The sequence below is a fragment of the Hemitrygon akajei genome, chromosome 3 (genome assembly GCF_048418815.1).
Source record: "Hemitrygon akajei chromosome 3, sHemAka1.3, whole genome shotgun sequence".
In the NCBI taxonomy this organism is placed as follows: domain Eukaryota; kingdom Metazoa; phylum Chordata; class Chondrichthyes; order Myliobatiformes; family Dasyatidae; genus Hemitrygon; species Hemitrygon akajei.
This window is the reverse complement of record NC_133126.1, coordinates 180,877,891-180,898,007: the sequence shown is the minus strand read 5'-3', so window position 1 is coordinate 180,898,007 and position 20,117 is coordinate 180,877,891. Positions and strand designations below refer to the sequence as shown.

General features: G+C 41.0%; 1 protein-coding gene across 3 annotated transcripts in view; it reads left to right on the top strand.

Annotated features, from left to right (window-relative positions):
- The window catches only part of LOC140725691 (sodium/hydrogen exchanger 9-like), a 531,897-nt gene that overhangs the window by 267,011 nt on the left and 244,769 nt on the right, over positions 1-20,117 (top strand). For all 3 annotated transcript variants that reach the window (XM_073041518.1, XM_073041520.1, XM_073041519.1), the window contains exon 10: positions 18,556-18,669. In XM_073041518.1, coding sequence (XP_072897619.1) covers positions 18,556-18,669 — 114 coding nt within the window. The remainder of the gene's footprint in view (positions 1-18,555; positions 18,670-20,117) is intronic.

Here is a 20,117-nt window from a genome sequence, read left to right as displayed (position 1 = left end):
CTGAGATCCAGGATCAATCCTGACTTCAAGTGATGTCCGTGCAGAGTTTGTATGGTTTTCTTGTAGAGATACAGCACAGGCCTTTCCAGCTCCAGGAGCCCATACTGCTCGGTTACACCCGTGTGGTAATTAACCTACTGCCCCATATGTCTTTGGAATGTGGGAGGGAACTGCAGCACCCGGAGAAACCCACGCAGTCACAGGGAGAACGTACAGACCACAGGTTCTCTCACATTGCAGAGACGTGAGGGTTGGTGGGTTAATTGGCCACTGTAAATTGCCCCAGGTGTGGAGAGGAGTTGATGGAAATGAGAAGAAAGTTAATGGAGCATAGATGGCAGATGATCAGTGTGAAAGGCCTATTTTGATGCTGTATGACAATATGTGTTGGGTTGTTATGATAATTCAGTCATGTTGGTTACTATTACCATTAGAAAATTAATTTACATAAATTTAAATTCATCCGCAGCCATGGTGGGATTTGAATTCATGTCCCTCAGTCAATGGTCCAGAACAGTGGCTGATGGTCTGAGAATTTAACCGCAATGCTTTTGTACCTTGCACAGGCAATGCCATATTTGACTAGAGCAATAGTACAATGTGAATTTGGAAACCTAATCTACCAATAATTAGTTGATAAAATAAATTATTCATGCAATACAAAATAAATTTTTCATTTTGTATCAGTCTTTACTGTGGAAGACACAAGCAGTGTGCCAGCGAAGAGAAGTGAGTGCAGTTACTATTACTAAGAATAAAGTGCTCAAAAAGCTGAAAGACCTGAAGCCGCATAAGTCACCTGGACCAGAAGAACTACACCCCAGAGTTTTGAATGAGGTAGCAGTAGAGATTGTAGAGGCATTAGTAATGACCTTTAAAGAACCATTGGACACTGGTGTGTTTCTGGAGGACTGAAAGATTGCAAATGTCACTCATTCTTTAAGAAAGGAGGGAGGCAGCAGAAAGGAAATTATAGACCAGTTAGCCTGACCTCAGTGGTTGGGAAGATGTCGGGAGTCAATTGTTAAGCATGAGGTTATGTAGGACAAGATAGGACAAAGTCAGCATGGTTTCCTTCAGGGAAAATCCTGCTTGATGAACCTGTTGGAATTCTTTGAGGAGATTACAAGTAGGATAGATAAAGGGGATTCAGTAGATGTTGTATATTTGGACTTTCAGAAGGCTTTTGCCAAATTGCCACACATGAGGCTGGTTACCAAGTCAAGGCCCATGGTATTACAGGAAAATTACTAACATGGTTAGAACATTGGCTGATTGGTAAGAGGCAGCAAGTGGAAATAAAAGGATCCTTTTCTGGTTGGCTGCCAGTGACTAGTGGTGTTCCGCAGGGGTCGGTGTTGGGACCACTTCTTTTTATGGGTGTATATCAATGATTTAGATGATGAGTAAATGGCTTTGTTGCCAGGTTTGCAGACGATACAGAGATAGGTGGAGGGACAGGTAGTGTTGAGGAAACAGGTAGGCTGAAGAAGGACTTAGACAGATTAGGAGACTGGGCAGGAGAGTGACAAATGAAATACAATGTTGGAAAATGCATGGTCATGCACTTTGGTAGTAGAAATATTTTCTAAATGGAGAGAAAACAGAAAAATCTGAGATGCAAAGGGACTTGGAAGTCCTTGTGCAGAACACTCTGAAGGTTAACTTACAGGTAGGGTCAGTAGTGAGGAAGGCAAACACAATGTTAGCATTCATTTCAAGAGGTCTAGAATACAAGAGCAGGGATGTGATGCTGAGGCTTTATAAGACTGGTGAGGCCTCACCTTAAGTATTGTGAACAGTTTTGGGCTCCTTATCTAAGAAAATATATGCTGGCATTGGAGAGGGTTCAGAGGAGGTTCACAAAAAAAAGATGATTCTAGGAATGAAAAGGTTATTATATGAGGAACGTTTGATGGCTGTAGTTCTGTATTGACTGAAATTTAGAAGGATAAGGGGGGGATCTCATTAAAACCTTTCGAATGTTGAAAGGCCTAGACATAGTATATGTGGAAAGGATGTTTCCCTAGTTGGAGAGACTATGACAAGAGGGCGCAGCCTCAGGAGAAAAAGCCATCCAGTTAAAACAGAGGTGTGGAGAAATTTCTTTAGCCAGAGGGTGGTGAATTTGTGGAATTTATTATCACAGGTCGTTGTGGAGGACAGGTTGTTAGGTGTATTTAAGGCAGAGATTGATAGGTTCTTGATTGGACAAAGTGATGGGGAAAAGGCCGGGCAGTAGGGCTGAGGAGGTGAGAAAAGACTCTGCCACGATTGAATGGTGGAGCAGACTCGATGGGCCAAATGGCCTAATTCTGCTCCTATGTCTTATGGTCTGTACAGTTGAATTAACATTTTTATGCTTCAGTAGCGTCCACTAAGGACCACCTCAGGGCACGAAAATACATGATTTCAACTCTTTGACTTTATAATTCTTCCTTCAGTGTAATACTATCGTTTCATGTTAGTGGCAAAGAGAAAATGTGGTCTGCTTGGCACTGAAGAAAAAGTAGTATTAAATTGAAGGAAGAAAGAGACTAAAGTCAAAGCTGAGTTTATTGTCATGTGCACATCACGCACAGATGCAAAATTACATATAAAAGAACACAATTCATTAGGGCCAGGGATGTCAAGTCAGGCGGTCGGGCCAGGGGATTTGAGCCAGGTGGTCTGAGCCAGGCAGTCGGGTTGGTGGCGAGGTGGGGGGGGAATAGGCAGTGAGGCAGCAGTGTTGCCTTGATTGTAGCTAGGACTAGGCCTCAGTACTTCAGTTTGCGTTGCAACCTGGCATCTGGGCTCGGTTGGAGCTGCCACTCTCCAGTGGTGGGTTGGTGGACTTATAGGCTGGACTGCCTTGAATCATCAATTTGTGGGACTTGTCCTAAAAGTGTGTTTTCGTACATGGCTATGTTCTTTTTTTCCTTGTTATTTTGAATGCGCATGTATATTTTTGCACCTTGGCCCCAGAGAAACGTTGTTTTGTTGGGCTGTATCCATGTTTGGTTTGAATAATCATCAAACTTGATATGATTTGATAAGAAGGAAAAAGTTCCTTGCATTGCAAAGTGCTCAGAGTGTTGCTGTACTGAAGTTGTGATTAGCATTGTGCAGACCGGTTCAAGAACCAAATGGTTGAACGGACATAGCTGTTCTTGAACCTGGTGATGTGGGCCTTCAGGCTTCTGTACCTCCTGTTTGATGGTAGCTGCACATGGCCCAGATAACGAGTACCTTTCATGATAGATTTTGCCTTCTTGAGGCGGTACCACTTGTAGACACTATTGTCGGTGGAGAGGGATGTACCTGTGATTCCATTACTGTGTCCACTAGCCTTTATGGCCTCTTATGTTCCTGCACATTCAGATTGCCGTACCAGACCACGGTGGAACCTGTCAGGCCAATTTCAACGGTACATTTCGGAGCAGGCTCAACGGGCCGAATGGCCTACTTCTGCTCCTGTATCTTATGGTCTGAGTTCAGTGACCTGCTGAATATTCTTAACCTTCTGAGGAAGTAAAAACATTGCATTCCTTCCTTGTGATTGTATCTAGGTGTTGAGCTTATAAAGTTGTAAGGAAATGCAGTAAGCCTGAGAATTGGGAACATTTAAGAACTCACCAAAGGAACACCAAGAAACTGATAAACGAAGGAAAGATGGAATATGACAGTGAAATGACAATCACATAAAAGACTACAAGGGTTTCTATAGGTCTGTGAAAAGGAAAAGAGAATGAGAATAAATGAGGGGAACTTACAGACATAAACAAGAGAATTTATAATGGGCAAAAAGGGAATGGCAAAGATATTAAGCAGGTATTTTGATTTTGTTTTTATGGAAAGAAAATAAATTCTCTCGGAAATACCAGAGAACCAAGGATCTAGAGAAACTGAGGAGCTGAAGGAAATAGACATCACTAACAAAATACACTGGAGAAGTTGTTGAGACTGAAAGATGATAAATCCCAAGAATCTGAGAGAGGTGACTTTAGAGCTTATGGTACTTGGATTTCTTGGGGTTTTTTTCTGGATTCGTGCTTGTAGTTTAGAGGGTAGAAAATGCAAGTTTATAAAAGGAGGAAGGCAACTTTAGGAAATGATTGATATTCAAGTAAAATGTCAGTTGCAGGAATCTACAATGAAGGTGTGATTGACCATATACCATACTTGGACCACATATTTGATAAGTTTGATCTCAATCATTATCAAACATTCTTAAACATAAGGTCATAAGACACAGGAGCAGAATTAGGCCATCTGCCCCATCGAGTCTGCTCTGCTATTAAATCATGGCTGATCCTTTTTTTAAATTTTCTCCTTGACCCCAGTTCCCGGCCTTCTCCCTATAACCATTGATGCCAAGTCCAATCAAGAACCTATCAATCTCTGCCTTAAGTACACCCAACGACCTGGCCTCCACAGCTGCCTGTGGCAACAAATTCCACAAATTCACCACCCTTTGGCTAAAGAAATTTCTAGCGAGTACAGACCCAGAGCCATCAAATGTTCCTCATATGATAACCCTTTTATTCCTGGAATCATCATTGTGAGCCTCCTCTGGACCCTCTCTAATGCCAGCATATCTTTTCTAAGATGAGGGGCCCAAAACTGTTCACAGTACTCAAGGTGAGGCCTCACCAGTGTCTTATAAAGCCTCAGCATCACCTCCTTGCTCTTATATTCTAGACCTCTCAAAATGAATGCTAACATGGCATTTGCCGTAATGTGGTGAACTACATATACCTGTCTGGACTGCTCCTGTGGCTCCTCCCATAGACCCCTGCTGACTGCTCCTGTGGCTCCTCCCACAGACCCCTGTATAAAGGCGATTGAGGCCTGAGCCCGGCCTCATTCTCCAGGATGTAGTGTTGTCCATTCTTCCAGTCAATAAAAGCCGATATCTCGCTTCTTACGTCTCAGAGTGAGTTATTGATGGTGCATCACCGTCCTCACCACCAACTCAACCTGCAAGTTATCATTCAGGGTGTTCTGCACAAGGACTCCCAAGTCCCTCTGCATCTCGGATTCCTGGATTTTATCCCCTTTGAGAAAATAGTCCGCAGATTAATTTCTATTACCAAAGTGCATGGCATTTCTTCTCAGTGTTTCTCTTCTGGAGATGCTAAAAGATTTACCATTGTAACATTGCATTCATGATGCAATATATCTTTCTTGCAAATACATGGTGGGTGCTCAGTGGAACTCTTTAAAATGATTTTCACTTTGACTGGTTATCAAGGCTGAGAATATAAAAAGTAAATAAATTGTGCAGCAAGAGAGCAACACAGTGAGGGAATCCGATGCAGAGGGGAAGAATCTGTTCCTAATATGTTGAATGTATATCTTCAGGCTCCTGTATCTCCTCAGTGATAGCTGTAATGAGAAGAGGGCATGGCCTGGAAGGTGAGGGTCCTTTATGACGAATGCCACCTTCTTGAGGTATTACCTTTTGAAGATGTCCTCAATGGTGGGACAGTGGTGCCTATGGTGGATCTCACTGAGTCACTATCCCTCTGCAACATTATTCAATCCTGGTTATTGGAACATTTGTACCAGACTGTGATGCAACCAGTCAGAATGGTATATCTGTAGAAATTTGCTATAGAGTCTTTGGTTACATATCAAAACTCCAAATGAAGTAATGAAGTAAAGTAGGCTTTTGGCAATAACGTAAGCTCTCAGAATATTCCTCCAAATAGTTTGTGGATTGTTGAAGAATCTATCAAAATAAGGTATAACGACGTTAAGATTAGTGGCTAAAATGTTACTGGGCTACTCCAGGTTGCAGCTTTTAATTCTTATTTTTAAACAAAGACCTAGAAATTGTATCAAGGTACTGAAATGTGTGCTGAAATAGCAATACATGTGGGACCTGCCTTAGTTTCAGCTGGGGCTCAAGGGAGTGACATGGTGCCCATTCTGTCTTCAATGTAGGATTCCCTGGCCTTAACTGTATATAATTTCAGAAGTTGCATTCTAATTGCAAATTTAAAGTCCAAATTTGAAATCAAATTTATTATCAAAGTACATATATGTCACCATATACAACCCTGAGATTTGTTTACCTGCAGGCATACGCAGTAAATCCAAGAAACATAATAGAATCAATGAGAGACTGCGCCCAGTAGGATGGGCACACAACCAATGTGCAAAAGACAAGAAACTGTGCAAATACAAAATTAAAAATAATATTCAATAAATATTGAGAACATGAGATGAAGAGTCCTTGAAAGTGAGTTTATAGGTTATGGGAACTTTACAATTATGGGGCAAGTGAAGTTGAGTGAAGTTATTCCCACTGGTTCAAAAGCATGTTGGTTGAGGGGAATGGCTATTCCTGAACCTGGTGGAGTGAGTCGTAAGGCTCCTGTATCACGTTCTTGATGGCAGCAGTAAGAAGAGAACATAACCTGGGTGGTGAGGATCCCTGATGATGGAAGCTGCTTCCCTGTAACAGCGTTTGTGTAGATGTGCTCGATAGTGGGGAGAGTTTTGCCCATGATGGACTGGGCCACATCCACTATTTTTACTCGGATTTTCCGTTCAAAGGCATTGGTGTACCTTTACCAGGCTGTGATGCAGCCAGTCAATATATTCCCCATGACACATCTATAGAAGTTAGTCAAAGTTTTAGAGGTCATGCCGACTCTTCACAAACTCCTAAGGAAGTAGAGGCACTGCCATGCTTTCTTCATAATAGCACTTCATTACTGGGCCCAGGACAGATGCTCCAAAATAATACCACTGAGGAATTTAAAGTTGTTCAGCATCTCCAATCATGATCCTCTGATGAGGGTTGGCTCATGGTCCTCTAGTTTCCTTCTCCTGAAGTCAATAATCAACTCCTTGGTGTTGCTGACATTGAGTAGGAATAATCGTGATGGCACCACTCATCCGTATTTTCAATCTCTCTCCTATATGCTGATTCATCACCACCTTTGATTCAGCCTCCGACAGTGGTGTCATCAGCAAAGTTGAATATGTCATTGGAGCTGTGCTTACCCACATATTCATAAGTGTCTTAGTGTCCGAAACTAGTGTCTTAACCAGCTTAATAAGTTGGAAGACAATATCTCATTTTCTTTCTGGAAATCCTCCAAACTAATAGTAATCCTTCCATCTGTATTTCCATTTTTCATTTTTGTCACCCTCTCATGGTCCACTGATCTCTCTTATTAGATTCCGTCTTCTACCTCATCCACCTATCCCTTCCCAGTTTCTTATTTCATCTCTGCCCTCTCACCCAGCTACCTTCCCCACACCTGGTCTCACCTAACACCTGCTAACTTGTACTTATTCCCCAAACCACCCGCACCCCCCCCCCCCCCCACACACACACACACACACACACCACCTTATTCTGGTTTCTTCCCTTCTTTCCAGTCCTGATGAAGACTCTTAGCCCGAAACATTGATTGTTTATTCCCCTTCATCGATGATGCCTGATGTGCCAAGCTCTTGAAACATTTTGGGTGTGTTGTCGAAGTTTTCCAGAATATTTTGTGCTCATGATAAAATGCCTTCAGCTTTATGGGTTTCAGCTTCTGCTTACGGTCTTTAAAGATGGACAGTAGCAAATGTACTTTGGCAGTTCATAAAAATAACATCTATAAGACCATTTCTCTCTCTGCTCCTATCGTCATCTCTTCAGAAAATTCAGGAAGGTCAGTCAGGCATGATTAATTGTTTTTTAAATCACCTTTAACTCTGTATTCAGCAGAAATTTTCAAGGTACTTGATTACTTTATCCTTAAATTACAGACTTCATTAATTTTCTGGCAGTATTAGACTAACTAATCTGTAATAGCCTGTTTATCAAGCTCACCTTTTTTAAATTAGAGATCTAGATCTCTCACTTAAAATCTGCCTGAGTCTGCTGGTTTTTAAACAGTACTGTGAAGAACCCAATCACAATTTCAAGTTCATGTTTATTTGCATAAGCATATGTACACAGGGTATAAATGTCATGAAAATTAGCTTTTCACAGCAGCACAGTACGTTACAGACATAACAAACATAACTTAGCATAAACTTAAATTAGCATAAATTATACGTACACAACAAAATCAATATACAGTAGCATTTGTGCAAATTGCGAGAGAGAAGGTAGTGTTAATTTTTTCAGGTCTGTACAAGAACCTGATGGCAGTAGGGAAGAAGCACATTACTGACCCTTGAGGTGTTGGTCTCCAGGCTCCTGTGCCTCCTGCTTGACGGCAGCATCAAGGAGAGATCATGGCCCAGATGGTCAACAAATTTCATGACAAATACTGGTGATATTAAACCTGATCCTGATGCTGGTCGGCATCCCTGAACATGGATGTCACATTCCTGAGACTGTACCTTTTGTAGATGGTGGGGGGGAGCTGTAACGGACAATCCCACCTGTTCCAGTGCATTCGAGTTTCGGTACAAAGCCGTGATACAGTCAGTTAGAATGCACGAACAGTTTTCAGCTCCCGTTCAGTACTGGTTCTAGAATGCTTACATTACCGAACCAGTGGACAACTTAAGTCCAATGGAAATGTTTGAAGTAAATTTATTATCAAAGTACATATATGTCCATATACAACCCTGAGGTTCATTTTTTTGCAAACATACCCAATAAATGCTTTATAGAATAATAACCATAATAGAATCAATGAACGACCGAGGAGGACTCCCTCAGATTTTCTCAGACTGTGAGATTTGAAAATGTGCCTATTGAGTCTGCACTGTGCTACTGAGTACAAATACAGTGACCCTATTGAAGTCAATGGGAGTAACAGGCTTTCCACAGTAAGTGGAGCTTTGTGTTCTGTTTAATTCAGTTAATTTAAATGTTCCAAGGCTTAACCAGCACTCAAAGCCATTCTGAATGCAGAACCAGCCACAAATGGCTGCTCTACTCTTTGGAGCCAGCCTCCCAGCAGATCCTGGGGTCACAATGGATAATAAAACAGTGCTGTTGAAGGATTTTGTTCATCAACAGAAGGACCATCATCTGACACTTTCTATTCTGAATCTTTCTCCATCTCAAGAGACAAAGCAGACCTGCAGATATCTGCTATTAACTGACTGACCACACCTCCCAGCTGAGGGAGCCTTTAGACACATCTCCCTCATTTCCCACAGGTTTGTTCTCACCATCTCCTCACCTTTCACCCACCAGCCTCTGTGTCTTTTCCCATTTCCGCCATCTTCAATAGGATCATGTCTTTAGCAGACAATTCTTCCCCTCTCCAACCATCCCCTTCTGTTTTCTGCGGGGTTATCTTAAAGTTTAAAGTTCGAAGTATGTGTATGTCATGGTATACTATCCTGAGATTAATTTTCTTGCGGGCATTCATAGTAGAACACAAAAAAAGACGATCGAATCAATGAAAAACTATAGCAAACTAAGACTTAACAAACGACCAGTGTGCAAAAGAAGATAAACTGCAAATGCAAGAAGTCAAGTCAAATCAAGTCGAGTCACTTTTATTGTTATTTCGACCATAACTGCTATGTACAGTACATAGTAAAAATGAGACAATGTTTTTCAGGACCATGGTGTTACATGACACAGTACAAAAACTAGACTGAACTACGTAAAAAACAACGCAGAGAAAAAAAAAAACAACTACACTAGACTACAGACCTACCCAGGACTGCAGAAAAATAATAATAATAATAATAAGCAAATAAATACTGAGAACTTTAGTCACAGAGTCAGAATCAGGTTTAATATCACTGGCATATGTCATGAAATTTGTTGTTTTGTGGCAGCGGTACAGTGCCACACATAATAAAAAAACTAAATTACAATAAGAAAATATGTATATAAAATAAAATTAAATTAGTTGTGCAAAAAGAAAGCAAAAGGAGAAAAAATAGTGAGGTAGTGTGCATGGATTTATTGTCCATTCAGAAATCTGATGGCAGAAGGGAAGAAGCCGTTCCTGAAATTGTAAGTCTACATTTAGGTTCCTGTACATCTTCCTTGACGGTAGAAAAGAGGGCATGTCTTGGTTGATGTGCGTCCTTAACACTGGATTGTGATTGAGTGAGCTTTCTCCCCCTCAGTGATATCAGTGGATGTGGCCAGAGCAAGGTTTAATTGACGCGGATTGTAAATTTGGACTCTAATTCAGTATTTATGATGAGTTCTATTCCTAGTTCTAGTTCTGATCCTTTTTTTTTACTACTTTTTAGGCGATTTTTGAAACAGGGTGGCCTGCAGATAATGAATGCTGTGCTGAACTATACTAAAATATGCCTTTTGTGTTTTATATTCTTTATCTTCGCTTGTTTCTTTTGTTGCCATTTGTACAATGTTTTATTTTTACACTGGGTGACCAGAGGGTTTTGATGGTTGATGTTTTTCTTTGAATGGGTTAGTTCCTTGGTTCTTTGTTTTGTGTCTGTCTTTGGAGAAGATGAACTTCAGGGTTGTATACTACATGTATACGTTGATAATAAATGTACTTTGAACTTTGAGCCTTTTTGAGGTATTGCCTTTTGAAGATGTCCTAGTGCACATCATGGAGTTGGTTGAGTTTGCAACTTTATGCAGCTTTTTCCAATCCTGTGTAGTGGATCCTCAATACCAGTCAGTGATGCAACTAGTTAGAATACACTCAGTGGTACAACTGTAGAAATTTGTGAATGTCTTTGGTGACATACCCTAAATACCCAGTGAAATATAGCTGCCTTCGTGCTTCTTTGTAATTGCATCGATATGTTGGGCCCAGGACAGATATTCAGAGAAGTTGGCACCCAGGAACTTGAAACTGCTCTCCATTTCCACTGCTGATCCCTTGATGAGAACAGGCACGTGTTCCCTCAAGTTCCGCTTCCTGAAGTCCACAATCAATTTCTTGGTCTGGCGGATGTTGAGTGCAAGGTTGTTGTTGCAACATCTCTCAACCAGTTGATCTATCTCATTCCTGTCAACAGAAGATCCAGCTCATTATCTTTATAACTATTTGGCTTTTTTAAAATGTGGTTCCACCACAAGATAGCCAAACTCTGACCCTTCCATTTCACTAAACTATGCATCTTCAGACCTCAATATCTCTCTGCTCGCCAATCTCACAGCCCCTGACACTTGTCAGTTGTTTGGTAAAACCATGTGTTTGCCTGTTAGAACCCATTAAACTCAGTACATGAAGTCCACTGTAAATTAGATTGGTTGGATTAGGCTCAGTAGGTGGTGCAATGGGAGTCTTGCTGCACACTAGTAATTGCTTGCTATAAACACAACAGATGTATGTAACAGCAGCAAAGCATGATGTTAATAATTGTGTAGATCTACTGCCAGTATTGTCCTCTTGGAACTCACTGTGGCTCCTGGTATGCCCCATGAGCTTGCTTCATCTGAACCTCATTCATTTTTTTAGGGTTCTGAGTAGCCTACCTCGATTTGCCTTGAGAAGGTAGTTGTGATCCTCCTTCCTGAACAATTGCAGACTTTTGAGTGAAGGAATCCCACAGGGAGGGGGAATTCCCCCTAGGGAAGGGGGTTCCAGCATTTAGACCCAACAACAAGGAAGTAACAGCAATATTTTTCTGAAGCAACACACACAAAATGCTGGAGAAACTTAGCAGGTCAGGCGGCATTTATGGAAATAAATAAAGTGTTGGAGCAAGTTGGTGCACAGGTTAGAGGAGAAGATGTAAGTAAGGTAGACCCATCTGCTCCAATCTTTATCCTTCTCTGTGGAAGAGATCCCAGGTTTGGGAGGTGATCTTGGAGCGAGGCAGTTTTGCAAGTGTTAAACATTGCAGCTACTGTGCTGCAGTAGAGAAAATTAGTTCTTAAGGTGGTGGCTGTGGGACAGTTGTGATTCTTCCTAGATGAGATGGATTGCCTGGGTTTGTTGTAACTGCACTCCTTAACGCAAAAGTGGAGTGTTGTCAACCATTTGCCTGATTTTGAGGTTGTAGATGGTGGAAGTGCTTTGGGATGACAGGAGTCAAGTTACCTGCAGCAGGTTAATCAGCCTCCGAGTTGTGTTTGTAGCCACAGAGTTTATGTGGCTGTTCCAGCTGAGCATCTAGTGCATGGGCTCCCAATGGATATTGAAGTTGGAGGACTCAGCATAGTAATGACATTGAATGTTAAGTTGGCTGATTAAATTCACTCCTGTTGATAATGGGTGTTGCCTATCACTTCTATGGCACAACATTTACTTAGCATATCTCGACACAAACCTGAATATTCGCGGGTATGGATGGGCTTCATTTGTGAAAGAGTTGTGAATGGACCTGAACATTACTGAATGTCCCCTGTAGGTTTCGCTGTTGATGTTTCCCTTCTCATCAGTGTTTACCTGAAGCAACTCAGGGCAGACAAGTTCGTGAGTTGAAGACTCAGTCTAGCTAACCTGAGAGCCTGTTAAGATTCAAGATTCAAGTTTATTTATCACATGTGTAATCAATACTTGCAGTGAAGTGGTCATTTGTATTAACAACCAACAGACCCAAGGGTGTGCTGCGGGCAGCCCACAAGTATTGTCACACATTCCAGGGCAAACATGCTCTGATATGGTGATGTTAAATCCATTTTCTTTTTAGTCCCCAATTTTTCTCCATTCTCACTTCTCTCCATCTCTGTTGTGGCATTGCCTGATGACTCCCTCAGAGCTTCCAATATCTCACTTCCACTGGCTTCATCCTGTAAAACTCTTTTTCTTCTGCTAGCTGACAGCTTTGTTCAATAACTGAGACTGAAGTGTTAACAAAATAACACCATACACTGACCTATGTAAGGAAACATGACAGATGATCAGCTGAAAGGAGCAAATAAAGATTTAGGAAAGGAAATCTGGAGTTTAGGCCTTTGGCAGCTAAAGACACAGTGACAGAGTTATTGAAAACAGTAACGTAAGGAGTGAACGATAAGATCACAGATTTCCTGCAAGTGTTTTAAGTCTGAAGAAGGCTGCAGAAATAGAGGGAATCAGCCAAGGAGGGATTTGAAAATGAGGGAGAAAATATTAAAATCAAGACTTTACTTGAATTATATCTATTGGAGAATAGGGTGATGGGTAAACAGGAATTGAAATGGAATAGCATCTGAATTCTAAGTGAGTTTAAATTTATGGATATTAATATGGTGGCCATCACTATACAATACTCAAGTGTCTTATACTTTAACAGTGGAAGTGAAAATTTGGGGAGGAATGACTGTTGCACAAAACACATATAGTAGCTATGCCATAGTGGTCCTTCTTCTTTGTCTTGTGGTGCTGAGTCAGGAGCACCTGGAGAAGATTGCCATGTAGCAAGAATGAAACATGCAAATAAAAGAAATAAAAAACAATTTGGAGACTTCCTGAGTGAGGAAGTAGAAGTTTATGGCAACCAAGGAGTTAAGTGAGAGAGGCCCATAAAACGAACAGCTTTCTGCATCTGTAGAATCCAACAATTGTTAAAATAAATCCCTCCACTACATGCAAAAAGGCAGAAGTTTCCAAAACCAATGTGTGTAACTTAAACAAGGACAGTTACAAGGTATGAAGGAGGCATTGTCTGGAATGCACTGGAAAAGCAGGTAAAGATAAGTAAGATCAGTTAATGAGCCATGAGAGACAATTAAGCAGCTGTTTCATAAAAGCAGAAATTTATACCAACCAAAAAGATGGATTCAATGAAAAAGATAAACCATGGGATGTGTGTTAACAGGGACAGGAAATCAAAAATTGGAAAAAGCTAGTGGTAGATCAGAGGACTGGGAATATTTCAGGAATCAGCATATGACTGTGTGGCTGAGAACAGCTTCAAAGCCATATTCAAGATTTCCATCGATAGGCAGAATCAAAGGAGGTGATGGATCAGCATATAGGAGGGAGATTGAAAATCTGGCTGATTGGTGCCACAACAACAACTTCTCACTCAAAAACACGTGGAAGACTGCAGATGCCAGAAATCCAAAGCGATACACATAAAATGCTGGGGGAACTCAATAGGTCAGGCAGCATCTATGGAAATGAATCAACAGTCAATACTTGGAGCTGAGACCCTTCTTCAGGACTGAAAAGGAAGGGGGATGAGGCCAGAGGGGGAGAGGAAGGGCAATAGCAAGAAGCTGATAGGTGAAGACAGGTGGATTGGAATGATGAAGGGCTGGAGAAGAAGGAATCTGATAGGAGAGGAGAGTGCACCATAGGAGAAAGAGAAGAAGAAGGGGCCCAAGGGGAGGTGAAATGCGGATAAGAAGAGGTAAGAGGACAGAAGGGGAAAAGAAGAAGAGGGGAGGGTGAAGGAAGACTTTTTTTTAACCAGAAGGAGAAATCGATATTTATTGCCATCAGGTTGGAGGCTACCTAGGTGGAATATAAAGTGTTGCTTCTCCACCCTGAGTGTGGCCTCTTCTTGGTGGAACATGTCGGATTGGGAATGGGAATTGCTTTTGTAGGATAGAGTGGAGGTGGTTGATGAGGTAGTTCTCCAATTTATGACGGGTCTCACCAATGTAGAGGAAGCCACATCGGGAGCACTGGATACAATAGGCAACCCCAGCAGATTTGCAGGTGAAGTGTTGCCTCACCTAGAAGGACTGTTCATGGCCCTCAGTAGAAGTGAGAGAGGTGAATGGACAGATGTAGCGCCTAGTCCAGTTGCAGGGATAAGAGCTGGAAGGGAGATTAGTGAGGGGTGACAAGTGGACAAGGAATCAGGGAGGGAGCAATTCCTGTGGAAAGTGGAGACAGAGGGGGAGGTAAAGATGTGTTTAGTGGTAGGATCCTTTTGGAGATGGCAGAAGTTGCAGAGGCTGATGGGCTGTTAGGTAAGGATAAGAGGAACACTATCACTGTTCAGGTGGCAGGAAGATAGGTTGAGCATGGATGTCCAGGAAATGGAGGAGATGTGGGTGAGGGCAACATTAATGGTGGAGGAAGGGAACCCCCATTCTTTTAAGAAGGAGAGTGTCATGGAAAGAAAAGCCATGTCCTGGAAACAGATGCAGCGGAGATGAAGGAACTGAGAAAAAGAATAACATTTTTACAGGAGGTAGGGTAGGAAGAGGTATAGTCAAGATAACTGTGTGATTCAGTTGGTTATAAAAGATGTCCATTAACAGTTTGTCTCCAGAGATAGAGACAAAGAGATCAAGAAAGGGGAGGGAGGTGTCAGAAATGAACCAAGTGAATCCAAGGGCAGGGTAGAAGTTGGAGGCAATGTTGATGAAATTGTTGAGCTCAGCATGGATGCATGAGCAGTACCAGTACAGTCATCAATGTAGTGAAAGAGGAGCATTATCGGGGAAGGCTTGGACCATGGACTGTTCTGCGTAGCTAGTGAAGAGGCAAGCTGGGGCCCATGGCTATCCCTAAAGTCTGGAGAAAGTGAGAGGAGCCAAAAGAAAAGTTGTTGAGGGTGAAGAACAGTTCTGCCAAATGGAGGAAAGTAGTGATGGAAGGGAATTGGTTGATTCTTTTATTGAGGAAGAAGAAACCTCTGACTCAACGTCAACAAGACCAAGAAGCTGATTATTGACTTTTTTATCAGGTGATCAGAGGTGGAGAGTGTCAGCAGCTTTAAATTCCTTGCTGTTATTATTCCAGAGGACCTGTCCTGGGCCCAGCATGCAAGTACAATTACAAAGAAAGCACAGCTGCACCTCTGCTTCCTCAGGAGTTTGCAAAGATTTGGCATGACTTTGACAAACTTCTGTAGATATATAGTGGAGAGTATATTGACTGGCTGCATCACAGCCTGGTATGGAAACACCAATACCCATCAATGGAAAATCCTACAAAAGTAGTGGATATGGCCCAGTCCATCACAGGTAAAGACCCGCCCACTGCTGAGCACATCTACAGAAAGAGTTGTTGCAGGAAAGCAGCATTCTTCATCAGGGACCCCAGCACCCAGGACATGCTCTCTTCCTGCTTCTGCCATCAGGAAAAAGGTACGAGAGCCTCAGGACCCACACCACCATGTTCAAGAACAGCCCTCAATCATCAGGCTGCTGAACCAGAGCGGAAAACTTCTCTCAACTTTACTCACCCCGTCTCTGAACTGTTCCCGCAACCTATGGACTCACTTACAAGAACTTTTCATCTCATGTTCTCAATATTTATTGTTTATTTATTATTATCATTTCTTTCTTTTTGTATTTGCAGCTCGTTGTCCTTTCACACTGGTTGAATACCCAAGTTGCTGCGATCTTTCACTGATTCTGTTATGGTTATTATTTTATTATGGATTTATTATGCCTGCAAGAAAATGAATCTCAGGGTTGAATTTGGTGACATGTAGGCACTTTGATAATAAACTTAACTTGAATTTTGATATGAGAACATAAAAGGTAATTCAAAGGTAGAAAATTGATTATGGGAGTAAACTGTGAAGTGATATCAAAACAAGTAGCATGAGTTTCTGTGGTGTACAGAATGAGAGGGGGTAATTAAGGTAAGTGTGGGAACCCTGGAAAGTGTGACTGCAGAATTAATAACAGGAAGCAAGTAAATATTTATTTAAAGCTACTTGCTTTGTAGTGCAGAATACTATAAATACTGCAAGGTTATCAGATTGACTCTTTTCAAATAGAAATCCCTATCATGAGAGATATAACATTAGAGGAACTAATGGAACTAAAAGTAGACAAGTCACTGGAATCTAATGGTCTGTGTCCAAAGGTGTTAAGGAAATAGCTGCAGAGATGGTGTTACCATTTGTTGAAGTTTTAACAAAACTCATTGAGTTTCGGCTGAGTACTGAGTGTTTGGAAAAGTGATGTCTATGCTCGAGAGGAAGAAGAAGTCAAGGAGCCAGTTAAATTTAACATCTGTTGTTAGAAAGAGAATGGAGCCTGCAGTCAAGAGAGAAATAGTTAGTCATTTAGAAAAGCTATGTAGAATCAAAGTATGTCAATGTTTAATGAAAAGAAAATCATGTTTAACAAATTTTCTAGTGTTCTTTGGGATATAAAAGCAGAGTTGATAGAGGGGAAACTGTCAAGAAGACATTCATAAATAGCTAATGCACAAGACAAGGTCTCACGGTATTGTGGGAAGCATGCTAACATGGATTAAAGACTGCTTATTACATAGATGTCAGAGAGTTAAAATAACTCTGGTCTTTTTAAGACTGGAGAAACAAATGTGGTAGGCTGTCCCAAGGATTATTCTCAGGCCCACACTGATATTAATTAAGGAATAATACTATATTAATGATTTGGATGAAGGAACAGAGTGTAAGATATTTTAATTTGCTGTGGTTATGAAAATAGATAGGAGGGACATGCTAGAATGAGTATATTTGAACCCTAATGGGATGTAGATAGGTTGAATGACCAGGCAACTGGAGTTTACTTCAGGAAAAAATGAAGTCTTACATTGTGGTATGCCAAATCCCATGGTAAACAATTGTCTAAATGGATATACTATAAGTTACAAATGAGTGGAGAACAGAGGGATTTAGGTGTTCTTCTGCAGGAGATACAGGAAGTACCCTCACCACCAGGTTCAAGAACAGTTATTACCCTATAACTTTACTCACCTCAATTGTGAACTGATTCCACAGTCTACAGATTCACCAGACTCACTGGACTTTACAACTCATGTCCTCAATATTATTTGATTTCTTTTTTACTTGTACAATTTAACTCCTTTTGCATGTCTTTGTTTACATATATATTTTTGTAAATTATGTTATATGTCTTTGTTTTCCTGTAAATATCTACAAGAAAATGAATTTCAAGGTGGAATACGATAACACACACACACACACATACATAGAGTCTATATACATATATGTATGTGTGTGTGTGTGTACACACACAAACATTTTGATAATAAATTTCCTTTGACTTTGAAACGCACAAGCAGTAATTAACAAGGCCAATGGCACGTTAAACTTAATGGCTTTGGAGTTGGTACTTTAAAAATGGGAACTATTATTACAATTGTAAGTTGATGGTGGGGTAACACTTGGAGTGTTATGTACAGTTCTTGTTCTTTTACTTTAGAGGGTGTATATTAGAATCAGGAGGCAATTCAGAAGATTACTGGGCAAATTTCTGGAATGATGGAGATGCCATATCATAAAGGACTATGAAAGTCAGACCGGTGTTCTTCAGAGTTTCGAAGAATGAGGGATAATCTTATTTAAAAATACATGATCCTGCGGGGTAATAGGAGGAATGACAAGTTAAATGTTTTCAAAATGGGAGGGATTCACAGCCATTTTTCTGCCATGAACCCCTACCATTAACCAAGGTTTCAAACTCCTGCACTAAGGACATGGAGTTATAAGGTATAGCAGCAATCACATAAACTAAGGTGCACAGGCATTTCTTCTCACAGAAGGTGTTACGTATGTGGTATTCTGTAGTTCAGGGCATTGTGATGTTAGCACACAGTAGCTACTTTTGTTTAAAGGGGAGGGAAAACATTTTTGAAAGAATCAGGAATTTCAGGTTATCAGAATCTGGCACAGAACAAGATGAGGCCCGGGGTAGATCAACTGCAAACGTAATGAACGGGACAGGCCTGAGTAGCTGGTGATCAAGTCCTGTTCCTATTTTCTTGTGTTCCTCCGTTGTTCTTTTCCTTAGACGTAACCAAAATTTAAATTTTTATTTTGCAGCTTTTTGAATTCATGAATTTTATGGCTGAGAACTTCATCTTCTGCTACATGGGAGTTGCCCTGTTCACCTACCAGAACCACATCTTCAATGCCCTCTTCATATTTGGAGCCTTTGTATCCTTTGGCTAAACAACATTTTGTCATGGTCTTATGGGTTTTTTGTAATATTTGGGGAAAAATGGAAGCGATTGGTGAACAATTCAACTGCAGTGACATTTAGAACATAGAATGGTACAGCACAGTAATATCTAATGGCCCACAGTGTTCGGCCACCCAATCTAGTACTTCTCACCAACATGACCCTCCTTTTTCCTTTTCATCCATCTGCCGGAATTTGTCTAAAGCTTTTAACAAAGTAAGTATGGCTTATTTTGCTTCTTCAAGGTACAAAGCGAATAAGGATGACTATTAAACTTAGAAGTATTAAACTGGTCCAAGAGGTGCAATTCAGAAGCAGTTAATAGAGAGATGGAAGAGACTGGGAAGGAAATACTCTCCTCAGCTCAGGGAGGACCAGAGCCAAATGAAACCACAAAGGCACTAGAATGGGAGCAGAACAACAATAAATTGTATTGATAAATCACATTTTACATAGTAGAACATTTCAATATGTTTCACGGGAGCTATATCCATTTGACTCTTTGATGGTAAAGAACACTGGCAGGGATGATGGCAGAGCAGCAATGGCTGGAATTTCTGGAAGCAATTTGGAAGGCAAGGGATATATCCTGTACATTCGATGAGGAAGATGTATTCTAAAGAAAAGATGACACAATTATGGCTAACAAGAGAAGTCCAAGCAAACATAAAAGCCAAAGAGAGGGTATATAATACAACAAAAACTAGTGGGGAGTTAGAGGATTGCTAAGCTTTTAAAAACCAGCAGAAGGCAACAAAAAAGTCATTGAGAAGGTAAAGATGGAATATGAAAGTAAGCTGGCCAATAATATTAAAGGGGACACCAACAGCTTCTTCAGATACATAAAGTGTAAAAGAGAGTTGATAGTGGATATCAGACCACTGCAAGTAATGCTGGAGAGGTAGTAATGGGGGACAGTGAAATTGGGGATGAACTGAATGAGTATTTTGCATCAGTCCACTGTGGAAGACACTGTCAGTATGGTGGAAGCTCCAAGTGTCAGGGGTCATGAAGTATGTGAAGTTACCATTACTGGAGAGAAGGTTCTTGGGAAACTGAAAGGTCTGAAGGTTGATAACTCACCTGGATCAGATGGTGTACAATCTAGGGTTCTGAAAGAGGTGGCTGAAGAGATTGTGGAGGCATTAGTAATGATCTTTAAGAATCACTAGATTCTGAAATGATTCTGGAAGACTGGAAAATTATAAGTATCACTCCACTCTTCAGGAAGGGAAAGAAGGCAGAAGAAAGGAAATTACAGGCCAGATAATCTGACCTCTGGTTGGGAAGATGTTGGAGTCGATTATTCAGGGTGAAGTGTCAAGATACTTGGAAGCACATGATAAAATAGGCTGTTATCAGCATGGTTTCCTCAAGGGGAAATCTTGCCTAAAAACCTGTTGGAATTCTTTGAAAGGAGAAT